The 10376-nt window shown below is 31.8% G+C and overlaps 1 protein-coding gene across 1 annotated transcript; it reads right to left on the bottom strand.

The window, feature by feature from the left end:
- Nucleotides 1-1800: 1800 nt before the first annotated feature.
- Nucleotides 1801-7699, bottom strand: LOC114393469 (glucan endo-1,3-beta-glucosidase 5-like). Its single transcript, XM_028354822.1, has 2 exons — nt 6757-7699; nt 1801-3116 (listed from the first exon to the last, which is right to left on the bottom strand). Exons 1-2 carry the CDS (start codon nt 7095-7097, stop codon nt 2015-2017), a joined length of 1443 nt encoding a protein of 480 aa, XP_028210623.1. The 5' UTR covers nt 7098-7699; the 3' UTR covers nt 1801-2014.
- Between the last annotated feature and the right edge of the window lie 2677 nt (nt 7700-10376).

The raw sequence follows: 10376 nt of genomic DNA, 5'->3' as shown, positions 1-10376 counted from the left end.
AAGCAGAATTTTCATTTCTGATTGCCTGATGAGAAAGTGCTAGCAACATTCTTTAATACATTCCTTGTAATACTGTACTATTAGTTAAAGTTTATTAGAAACTATTAAAACATGAGTAAAACTTATTAAATAAGAAGTGCAATCCATAAAATTGTGACTTTTATCATTTTCAGACAATAGCAGTGGTAAAAAAAAGTGTTTTAGAGTGTGTTGTTAGTGTTTCTCTTGTATGACTATCAACCCATGAAAAAAGACCAGTGACATTTGTTGAATGCTTGAGCCATGTATTTGACTGTCATTCATTTACGTTGCTTTATGTATTTGAGAAAGTGACAAGATCGGGAAGCATCATTTATTTTGTCATAAAGAAAATTCAGTAGTGTGTAGTTACAATTAGCTGGGAATTGAGTGTCATTTTCCACAGAAGTCTTGAATTTATTGTGAAAACTAATAGCTTGAGAGCATATAATGAATTCACATTTGACTGTTAGTTGAATTTACATTACGCACAAAATATTGTTTTTAGGTTTACCTTGAACATCTACAGTTTAGATTCCATATTTTAAGGAAATGTTGTCGACATTTGTTTTAAGTTGTAGCTTTCACGAGATATTTGGAATCTAGAATCCAGATTTTAAGGAAAGGGAAAAATGAAATTTAGCAGTGTGAGGTTTTTGGTCATGTGTGATTTGATCACTATGGACTTTAAAAGGGTGTTTTTTCAACGTGTTGAATAATTCTTCTGATAATATTTTTGGTTCAGAGTTGATAGAATCAATCACATAACTAGAACATGAATAATTTATTTTTAAAACTACCCTTAAGATAAATGTAAATTAGTACCTTGACTTAAATTGTGACTTAATCAGAAATTTACAAAAATGTATATTTCAGTACTTAACATTTTATAAGTGTTCAGGATAACCTATAGTTTTTTTTTTCTATTATCAATTAGTAATCGACTATGGAACTAGAACATGACTCATTTTATTTTAAAATTATTTCTATTACTTAGACTCTTTTATTTGTTGAGAAAAAAAAAACAAAATGAAGAGGCACCTCCAATACGATTGGATAAGACACCAAAGGTATGTTAGGATTATTATCAGAAATTCACTTAGAAGATTACTCCATTGACCTAAACTATTCTATGTGATTTTAACTACTCAACTAGACGTAAGCGTCAAGAGATCTCTTTAGAGAAAGTTGTCCACAAAGTAAGAAAAATAATCTCATGATATCTTTCCACCATGCAATTAGTTGGTAGAGAACTTCCTTAGATTTCTTATCCAACACATTTCTATTCACTTTTTATTTACTTTTTATCCAAAGAAATTGATCTTTATTTAATACTCTTGTTATAATTTATTAACACCTCAATAATCAAAATGCACCTTTTTAAAGTCTACGGATTGAGTCCCAAATTTCAAGATATTAATTTTACGTTTGTACAAGAATAAATGTTTCCATATTTGCTACAATAGAATAAAAATATTTCCTAAAAAGATTCTTAGAATATTTATGAAGTGAAAATTAATAATTCTCACAATAATTGAGTGAATGATTACTAAAGTTTCTCATCATAATTTCATTTATGAGAAAAATGACTATGCATTGATGCAATAAAAACATTTTACATTGTCCAATCAAAAATTATTATTTATAATAAATTTGTTAACTTTATAGACAATAATTTAAATTTAATGACAGTGTAAAGCTATTTTGTACATTCCTAACTAACTCATTATTTTTGAAAAAGTGAAATAATAACCAAACAAAAAATCCCTATTCTAGAGAATCTCATCCCAAAAGAATAACATAGTTAGAAATCAAAGATTCATGTACCAAAAGTACTTTAAAGCAAATATTGTCAACTATTGAACACAGCAAAGAAGTTTCTGTGATCTTCAACAAGCTTTACATATATTAGCTCCGACCCACATGATGAATATGAAAAATGAGGCACTTGTTGACACTCTCCAAAAATAAATCTAAAATCTAAAATCTTTAAATGTCACATAAGAGTGAAAAACAAAAGTACAAAGAGTACTATTCTGAGAGACCAAATTCTCCCATTCCCATGTAGACCAGCAGAATCTGTCTGAATCATGATTTTGAACTTGCAATCTCCAGTTGAAGGATCTTTGTCAGTGACAACAGAAAGGCCAGGGAATTTGCATGCACTGTCAATCTGGTCATTCACTTGGAAGTAGCTATTGAATGCATAAGAAATATTACCACGAATATCTAAACCACCACATGAAGTTTGATATCCAAGACTTGTGCAATCTGCATTTTGACAAGCATAAGACACACTTGGTGCCACTTGATCACTATTGAGGTTTGCTGAGGTTTTCAAAATGCACCACTTTTTGGGCAGATATGCCACCCCAGTAGCAGCTACTAAGCCATTGGCTCTTGATCCTATGCTAAGCTGGTACTTGGGTTGTCCATCATAGTAAAACAACCCCCAATGTCTTTCAAAATTACCCGGCTGAATGCTTTTGAAATCTTCATCTATGAGACTAAACAGGTAAGCATCCATAGGACCAGGCCTCATTGGTGTTCCCTTTCCGGCAATGTAGCGCGACATGAAACCTTGGTTAAACCGTTGTGCATATTGAAGGTTTGCATTTCTGTCTCCATCTGTAGGCCACCCAACTTCTCCCACAATTATAGGCATGTTTCCAAAACCATTCTTCTGCAATGCCCACACTAGAGTATCATGGTTGGCGTCAAAGACATTGTCATAGATCCTTCCGTTGTCACTTATAGGAGACTGAAAGCCATTGAAGAAGGCATAGTCAACAGGAAAATTGGGGTCTGAATAGAGGCTGATGAAAGGATAGATGTTCACAGTAAATGGAGCGTTGTTCTGGCTCAAGAACTTGACAATCTGCACCATGAGATCATGGATGTCTTGCCTGAAGTCGCCATCAGAAGGTACTTGTGCGCTCTGATACACGTCAGCGTTTAGAGGGCAAGTGACTTTAACCTGATTGCCTAAACCAGCTTTCACAAGGGCTAATTGGATGTTTTGAAGAGCTGGAAGTGTTGTGGCTTCAAAGGTACCATTGTAAGTTGACAAGAAAGGTTCATTTCCCACTGCAACATACCTTGAAAAAATTACAAGAAATAACGTTTGAGAAAATATAAGAATTGCAACATTGACATACGAATAGTCATAATTTGAAAATTGAGGAAATAAACATTTCTAAAGTAGAAGACAAGGTTTCCTTGATTCCTCTCCTTCAGAAGGGAAATATTTCAATCTTAACTCCCAATGAAAATGAGATCTAACTACGCTTGACCTCTAACAAAATTGCCAAGACATTGCAACCATTTATTTAGTCTTACAAATGCAACAGAGTTGTTGTTGAACATGCCTTAGATGTTGTCAAGGCAGTTTTGATTTTTAGTTTGGATTCGTTATTGTGCTGTTAGTGAATAAGTCAGTTTCAAATTTTAAATTAGTTTCTGAGTCTGTTTTTTGAATTATTAATAGGCAATAACAGTTCCTAAAATAATGGAACATGATATTTTATTCAGTTATCTAAATGTTTTTAAAGGAGGCTTATTTAATAAAAGATTGTATCAGTAGTTCCAAATTAAACTCACGTTCTTCTCTATTATTTTTGTTCTTTTCTATTATTTTTCCTTCTCTCCTACCTTTTCTTCTCAAATTAAACCCAGGAATTGGTATCTAGAGCTCTCTTCTTGAGGGACATGTGAAATGGATGTTGAATCTAGTTTCTCGCAAATTGCTCCTCTTGTCTTTGATGGGGAGTGTTATGACCTATGGAAGGTGAAAATGAAGTCCTATATGGAGTTTTTTTATTTGTGGGATGTTGTGGAAGAGGATTATGAAGTGTTTCCGCTGCCTGAAAATCCCACCATGGCCCAAATAAAGCATCACAAGGAGAAAGAAAACCAAGACTAAGGCAAAAACATGCCTAGTTGCTGGTGTTTCTCGGACAATCTTCACCAGGATCATGACTATCAATTCACCCAAAGAAATTTGGGATTATTTAAAGGAAGAGAATGAAGGGGATGAGTATGTTTGTGGTATGCAAGCGCTAAACCTAATGAGGGAATTTGAGGTGCAAAAGATGAAGGAATCCAAAACAATTAAATGGTACTCGGACAGATTGCTTGACATCACTAACAAGGTTAGATTGCTAGGTACATTTGCAGAATCCAGAATTGTTGAAATAGATTGCTAGGTACATTTGCAGAATCCAGAATTGTTGAAAAAATTCTGGTTACAGTGCTTGAGAGATATGAAGCATCAATAACCACTTTGGAGATTACAAAGGATCTGACCAAGATCTCTTTGACAGAGGTGATACATGCCTTGCAAGCCCAGGATTAGAGAAGATTGAAGAGGGAAGAATCAACAGTTGAAGGAACTTTACCAACCAAGCACCAGAATGCGATCAAATACAAGAAAAACAGGAACTTTGATGGAACGGGATCAAGTTCAACATCAACCAACGCAAAAGGAAATTGGAAGAAATCTTATCCGCCTTGCCAACACTGCAGAAAGAAAGGACATCCTCCATTCAGATGCTGGAAAAGGCTTGATGCTAAGTGCTATGATTGTAATCAAATGGGGCATGAAGCTATTATTTGCAAAAACAGGAATCAACCACACAGTGAAGCTGCAAAGGCTGCTGATCCGGAGGAGGAGTACCTGTTTGCTACTACATGTTTCTCTAGTATTGAATCAAGTCAAAATTGACTTATTGACAGTGGTCGTACTAACCACATGACAAACAACAAGGATGTATTCAAGGAACTGAGCAATATAAGCACATTGAAAGTTTGAGTTGGAGATGACAAGTTCATCACTATGAATGAAAAGGGAACTGCAACAATCTCAACCAACAAAGGTACAAAACTCATTTCTGATGTGTTGTATGTTCTTGAAATTAATCAAAATTTGTTGAGTGTTGGACAACTAGTTGAGAAAGGTTATAAAATGTTGTTCGAAAACAAAATTTGTTTGATTAAAGATGCAGAAGACAAGGATATTCTCAAAGTAAAAATGAGAGGAAAAAACTTTGCTTTAAATCCATTGGTGGAGAACAAATTGTTTTTTCAATAAAAGAGAATATCACTAAATTGTCACACAAAAGGTAGAAAGTTGAAGAAAAACAAGCAAATTCTAAAATAGCAGCCCTTAAGTCCCAAAATAGTTCAATTGAAGAAAAATGTGTAGTTATTGCACAAGAGCATACAAACAAGAAGATACACTTGAGGAAGAAAGATGAAAGAATTGAGCAAAATGATAAGTGTTTAAAGTCCCTAAAAGGAGTTTACAGCTTCCAAGGCAAGGAGGAGTGTTGTTGAACATGCCTTAGATGCTGTCAAGGCAGTTTTGATTTTTAATTTGAATCAGTTATTGTGCTGTTAGTGAATAAGTTAGTTTCAAATTTTAAATTAGTTTCTGATTTTGTTTTTGAATTATCAATAGGCAGTAGTAGTTAAATATGAGGCTTATTTAATAAAAAATTGTGCCAGTAATTCCAAATTAAACTCATGTTCTTCTCTATTATTTTTTCTTCTCTCCTACTTTTTTTTTTCTCAAATTAAAACTAACAAGAATAAATGATCATATTATGTTTCTCGCCAGCTCATACTGATGGAATTTGATTAACAATGGCCATGGCTTAATGCTAGTTGACAAGAATTAGCATCATATCATATCTGAATTTGATAAACAATGTTCTACGTTTATGTCCTCATTTCATCAAACATTGACCATGGCTTAATGCTAGTTAACAAGAATTAGCATCATATCATATCTGAATCCCTCTTGAGCAACTATAATCAATTCAGCACAGGCAAACAACAGACAATCAAAAGCAAGAAAGAAGAGACATCAAGTGATCAATAAATTTAGATTTAAAATTACACCAAGACAAAACAAGACTAGTTTCAAGAAATGGAGGATCATTAGTAGTACACATAAGAAGAAAGAATATCTATGAAGATAACATGCATAATTTTACTCATCTAGGACTGCGAAATTCATCCGAGATGCCAAAAGATAGTGGACTGACCATAAAATCCTGTTCAATAAGGGCGAGACTTTATGTGCAAGTTCTCATGTTGCATAATATGGACCAAAGAAGGACAACCACTCATCTTACATTGACTTGCATAAACATAGAAACTTATTGCTGTGAAGATTATTAAAAAAGGATGGTTGAACACCAACTCCAAAGCTTTAAATAGCATGATCTATTCACACAAATATTCATTTGTAAACTAGGGGCATGCCGTGTTTTGCAGAGATTGACACTAGAAAGCCATTCATGAAGACAGAGAATAGAAAACAACCCAAATAACTCCAACTTGGTCATATTTGAGGGGATTTGATTTCTAAATCAAAGAAATTAGAATTGATTTCTTAATCAAACCAAAACAATTCTATAAAAGGAAATAAAATCAATTCTACTTTCTAATTATTCCCAACACATTGGAAAGGATTCCGTGGAGTATTCCACTTCCAGTTGCAATGATTTCTTCTAAAATTGTTCTTCTGTACCATTACTTCTCAAAATCATTTAATCAGATAATAACAGTTCTCAAGAAAACCTCGAAACTCACGGCTTAACAAAGTCCATCCACAACATGAAACGCAGAATTACATAGCTGAATCACTCAATTACATGCATTCATATCCAACATAAAGCAATGGTTGATTGAACTCGACATAAATCAATCAATAGAAACAAAAGGGTAATTTACCTGATGTCCACCGAGACATGTGCTGAAACATTCTTGGAAACCCATTTTTCAGCTGCTTGCATACTGTTAGCTAGTGTGTAGAGCATGTCATTTGGTATACCCACCATCACCTGAATCCCAGACTTCTTAAGAGCATTTAGAATATCAGGGTCAGCATCAAAAAGCTTAACCTTCTGAATACCATTGTCCTTCAGCATTTTCACTATAGTGGATGCTGGCAAAGGGTGTGTTAATTGTGTGCCCCAATTAATTCCAATTCCACTCACTAAACCCACCAACAGTGCACCAAATAACACAAGAACAAGGCACCCCCTAAGCTTTCCACACCCCATCAACTCCATAAAAAACTGAACCAAGATAAACACCAATAGAAAAAAAAAAAAAAAAAACAAATCTATGCTCTTTTGTAAGAGTATATATCAAATCTAAACCTCAAAGGTGGTTTTTTTATTCCTGGGTTTCAACAAGTTTGTTGTTTTATTCTGCAACCAGGCATGCATACTGAAAATAGCAGACTCTGAATAATAATAGTTCAACAACCACACAGTGATTTGATAGCAGAAGATTACTAACTCCACAGGTGAAGAAGTTAGATTAGAAAACAAAGGGTGAAACAGTGACACAAAAGCAAGATCAACAAGTATGGAAAGTGCCAAAGAGAGACCCTCCCCCCCAAATGGAAAATTCTCAGAAAGTAACAAACAAAAGATGAAGCGGTTAAAAGGCAAGCAGAAAGGAAATTAAGAAAGAACAGATCGTTTTGGATTGCAGAAACTTTTTTGCTATCCTAAGCACTTTACTGTTCTGTACAAGCAGCAAAGAGAATGAGAGAAAGAGATGAAGGGGTGAGTGAGTAGTGAGAGAAAGGAGGAGAGAGAAAGTCGCATTATTGAATTATGTATGAGAGAGAAGAGTTTTATGGTGGAGAATCTTTTTTTTTCTTTGGGTGAAGAAAGTAGCCAAGCATGCCCGGCAAAGTGGTACACCACACTTTGTTAAGAAAAACTACAGAAAATCCCACGTAGCTACTCACTTATTACTTGTAATAAATGAATGTTATTATTTTTTTCTCCTAAAATAAAATTCACATTGACTTTTGAAACTGTTTTTTTGTAACTGCAATTAAAGTCCCTAGGTGTTGAAATTGTTTTTGGTAGTAGTATAAGACTAATTTTCATACTAGACTTAGATCTGTTTAAAGTGTTTCGTCCTTCTTTAATGGAGTAATATGTTTTGCTGAAAAAATTTATTATCTCACACAAATTATAAAATTGATTTGATGATTAAAAGAAGAAAAAAAATATAAATTTGAATTCATTGTACTAACAAAAACTAATAGTATTTGTTAATAATAAAACTTTATAATTCTGTAAAAAAAATATTATAACAAAACTAACATTGACTGATTTAAAAAACATAAACTTAGTACATATGTGTTATTAATTAAGTCACATTTATTAAATTGTTGATTAAACTTTCCAAAAATTAATAATGAACCAAACTAGATAAGCATTAAAAATTTGAACCATTTTTAACCGTATAACAAACTAAAGAAATAGATTAATACTACCAACTGTATAAAAAAACATTAATACTACCAAAAACAATTTCAATTTAGATAAGGTAAATTATTTTTCATTTCTTTTCAGGCTGAGGAGAACAATTTTAAGGGTCCTCCTAACCCATACCTTTAGAAGTTAAAAACTAAAAGAAATATATTTATTGTAAAAATCATAAGAAAATATAAAAAAAAGTCATGAATAACAAAATTTTGGGTGTTTCAATAAAAAAAAAATTCTCTTTTTAATTTCTTAATCAATATCTCAATGACACCGATTAAGATTTGTTTTTTTTTTCTTGAAAAAAATTGATTTGAATTGATTCAATTTTGTTTGTTAAACCTAACTATAAATAAACTCAGCCAAAATTAATGAGCTTTTCTTTTAATATTTTGTTTTTCTCATTTCTTGCTCAATTCAATTCAAAAGTACAAAACCAAATTGATTTAGTACTAGTAATAAACTCATTCAATTAAAAAATTAGAATATAATACAGGATGATTGTGGTCTTTCCCCAAAGAACCAGTACTTTCTTTCACTCAAATGTTGTTGACAAATGTTATTTGTCAAAGTTGTTCATTTAACCAATCATTTTTTTGGCTCAATGACTATTTATTCATCAACAAAATTTTCACACTTATAACAAGAGTTAAACTTTTTTTTTTATATAAGATATGAATTTGTTCCTTATCAACTAAACTAATTTTTAAATGATTATTCTATTATGTTTTATCAATGGGTTGTTATGGCGAAGTAAGCAAGTTTACTAAGCATAGAAGAGAGATAAAAGAAAGATCACGAAGCTGGATGACATACTTTCCATTTTTTATCCTAAAATAGTTAGACATACCATGCGTATGTAATAAGAGTATAGGACTTAATAATCTTAACGTTTAAGGCTTTAAGGAATTTGTCTCCCCCCTCGATCGTTGTCGAAAGCCTCTCTGTCCTACTGTCATGTTCCGCTTATCCAAACAAAAAGTGTCTTACTCTTGAGCTAATCCAAATTCCAAAACAACCTCATTGGGTTGTTTTTCCCACAGTCATATATGCTTTATTTTTTTCTCTCTCTCTACTATTAAGATGTAAAGATAATAATTATGTTCCAATTCTCAAATTGAACACTTTATTTTCTTAATCTTTTTTTAAAATAAAAAAGGTTAATAGTCATTTTCTTCTCTAAATGGGTAATTTACTGATAAATTCATTTCTAAAATATTAAAATTTATTCGATTGTTACCGTTAATAAGATAGTCTACGTAACACATGGATGAATTTGTCATAAAATTAATTGTCAACATGGTCATGTTGAATAGATTGGATGGAAATGTTAGTAAACTACTATTATTAGACCTATATGTCAGTAATTTATTTATTAGATGAAAATATCAATAATTATTTTTTGGACCAAAACGTCAGTATATTCCCATTGAACCAAAATGTCAGTAAGTTATCATTATTAGACCAAAATGTCAGTAATTTTACATTGTATCGAAATGTTAGTAATTTTTTATCGTACGTAAATGTCAATAATTTTTTATTGGATGAAAATGACAATAATTTTTTGTTTGAGAAAAATGTCAGTTAATTTCTTTTTTGAACCAAAATGTCAGTACATTTTCATTGGACCAAAATGCCAATAAGTTACAATTGTATCAAAATGTTGGTAATTTTTTATTGGATGTAAATGTCAACAATTTTTTGTTGGACCTAAATATGAATATGTTTCTATTTGACTAATTTGTTAAACCCCAAATTTCGTTTCATTTAAGGGTAAAATATAATTTTAGGGTAAATTTTTGCCCTTTTTTATCTTTTATTTTTAGTAAATTGTGACTAATTATTATAATTTGGATAAATTTGTAATGATTGATACATTGTTGTAATGTTTATTTTGGTAAACTGGTAGAATGTTTATTTTGAATAATTTCTATTGCGACAGATAAATTATGGTTATTATTATGTTTGTTTTAAATTGTTTGCCAAATTTTTTTTTAAATGATTATTGTAATGTTATGCTTGTAACGATAAAAAAAGGGGCAAAAATTTATTCTAACAAAT

The sequence above is a fragment of the Glycine soja genome, chromosome 17 (assembly GCF_004193775.1).
Source record: "Glycine soja cultivar W05 chromosome 17, ASM419377v2, whole genome shotgun sequence".
Taxonomy (NCBI): Eukaryota; Viridiplantae; Streptophyta; class Magnoliopsida; order Fabales; family Fabaceae; genus Glycine; species Glycine soja.
This window is presented reverse-complemented; position numbering and strand designations above follow the sequence as displayed.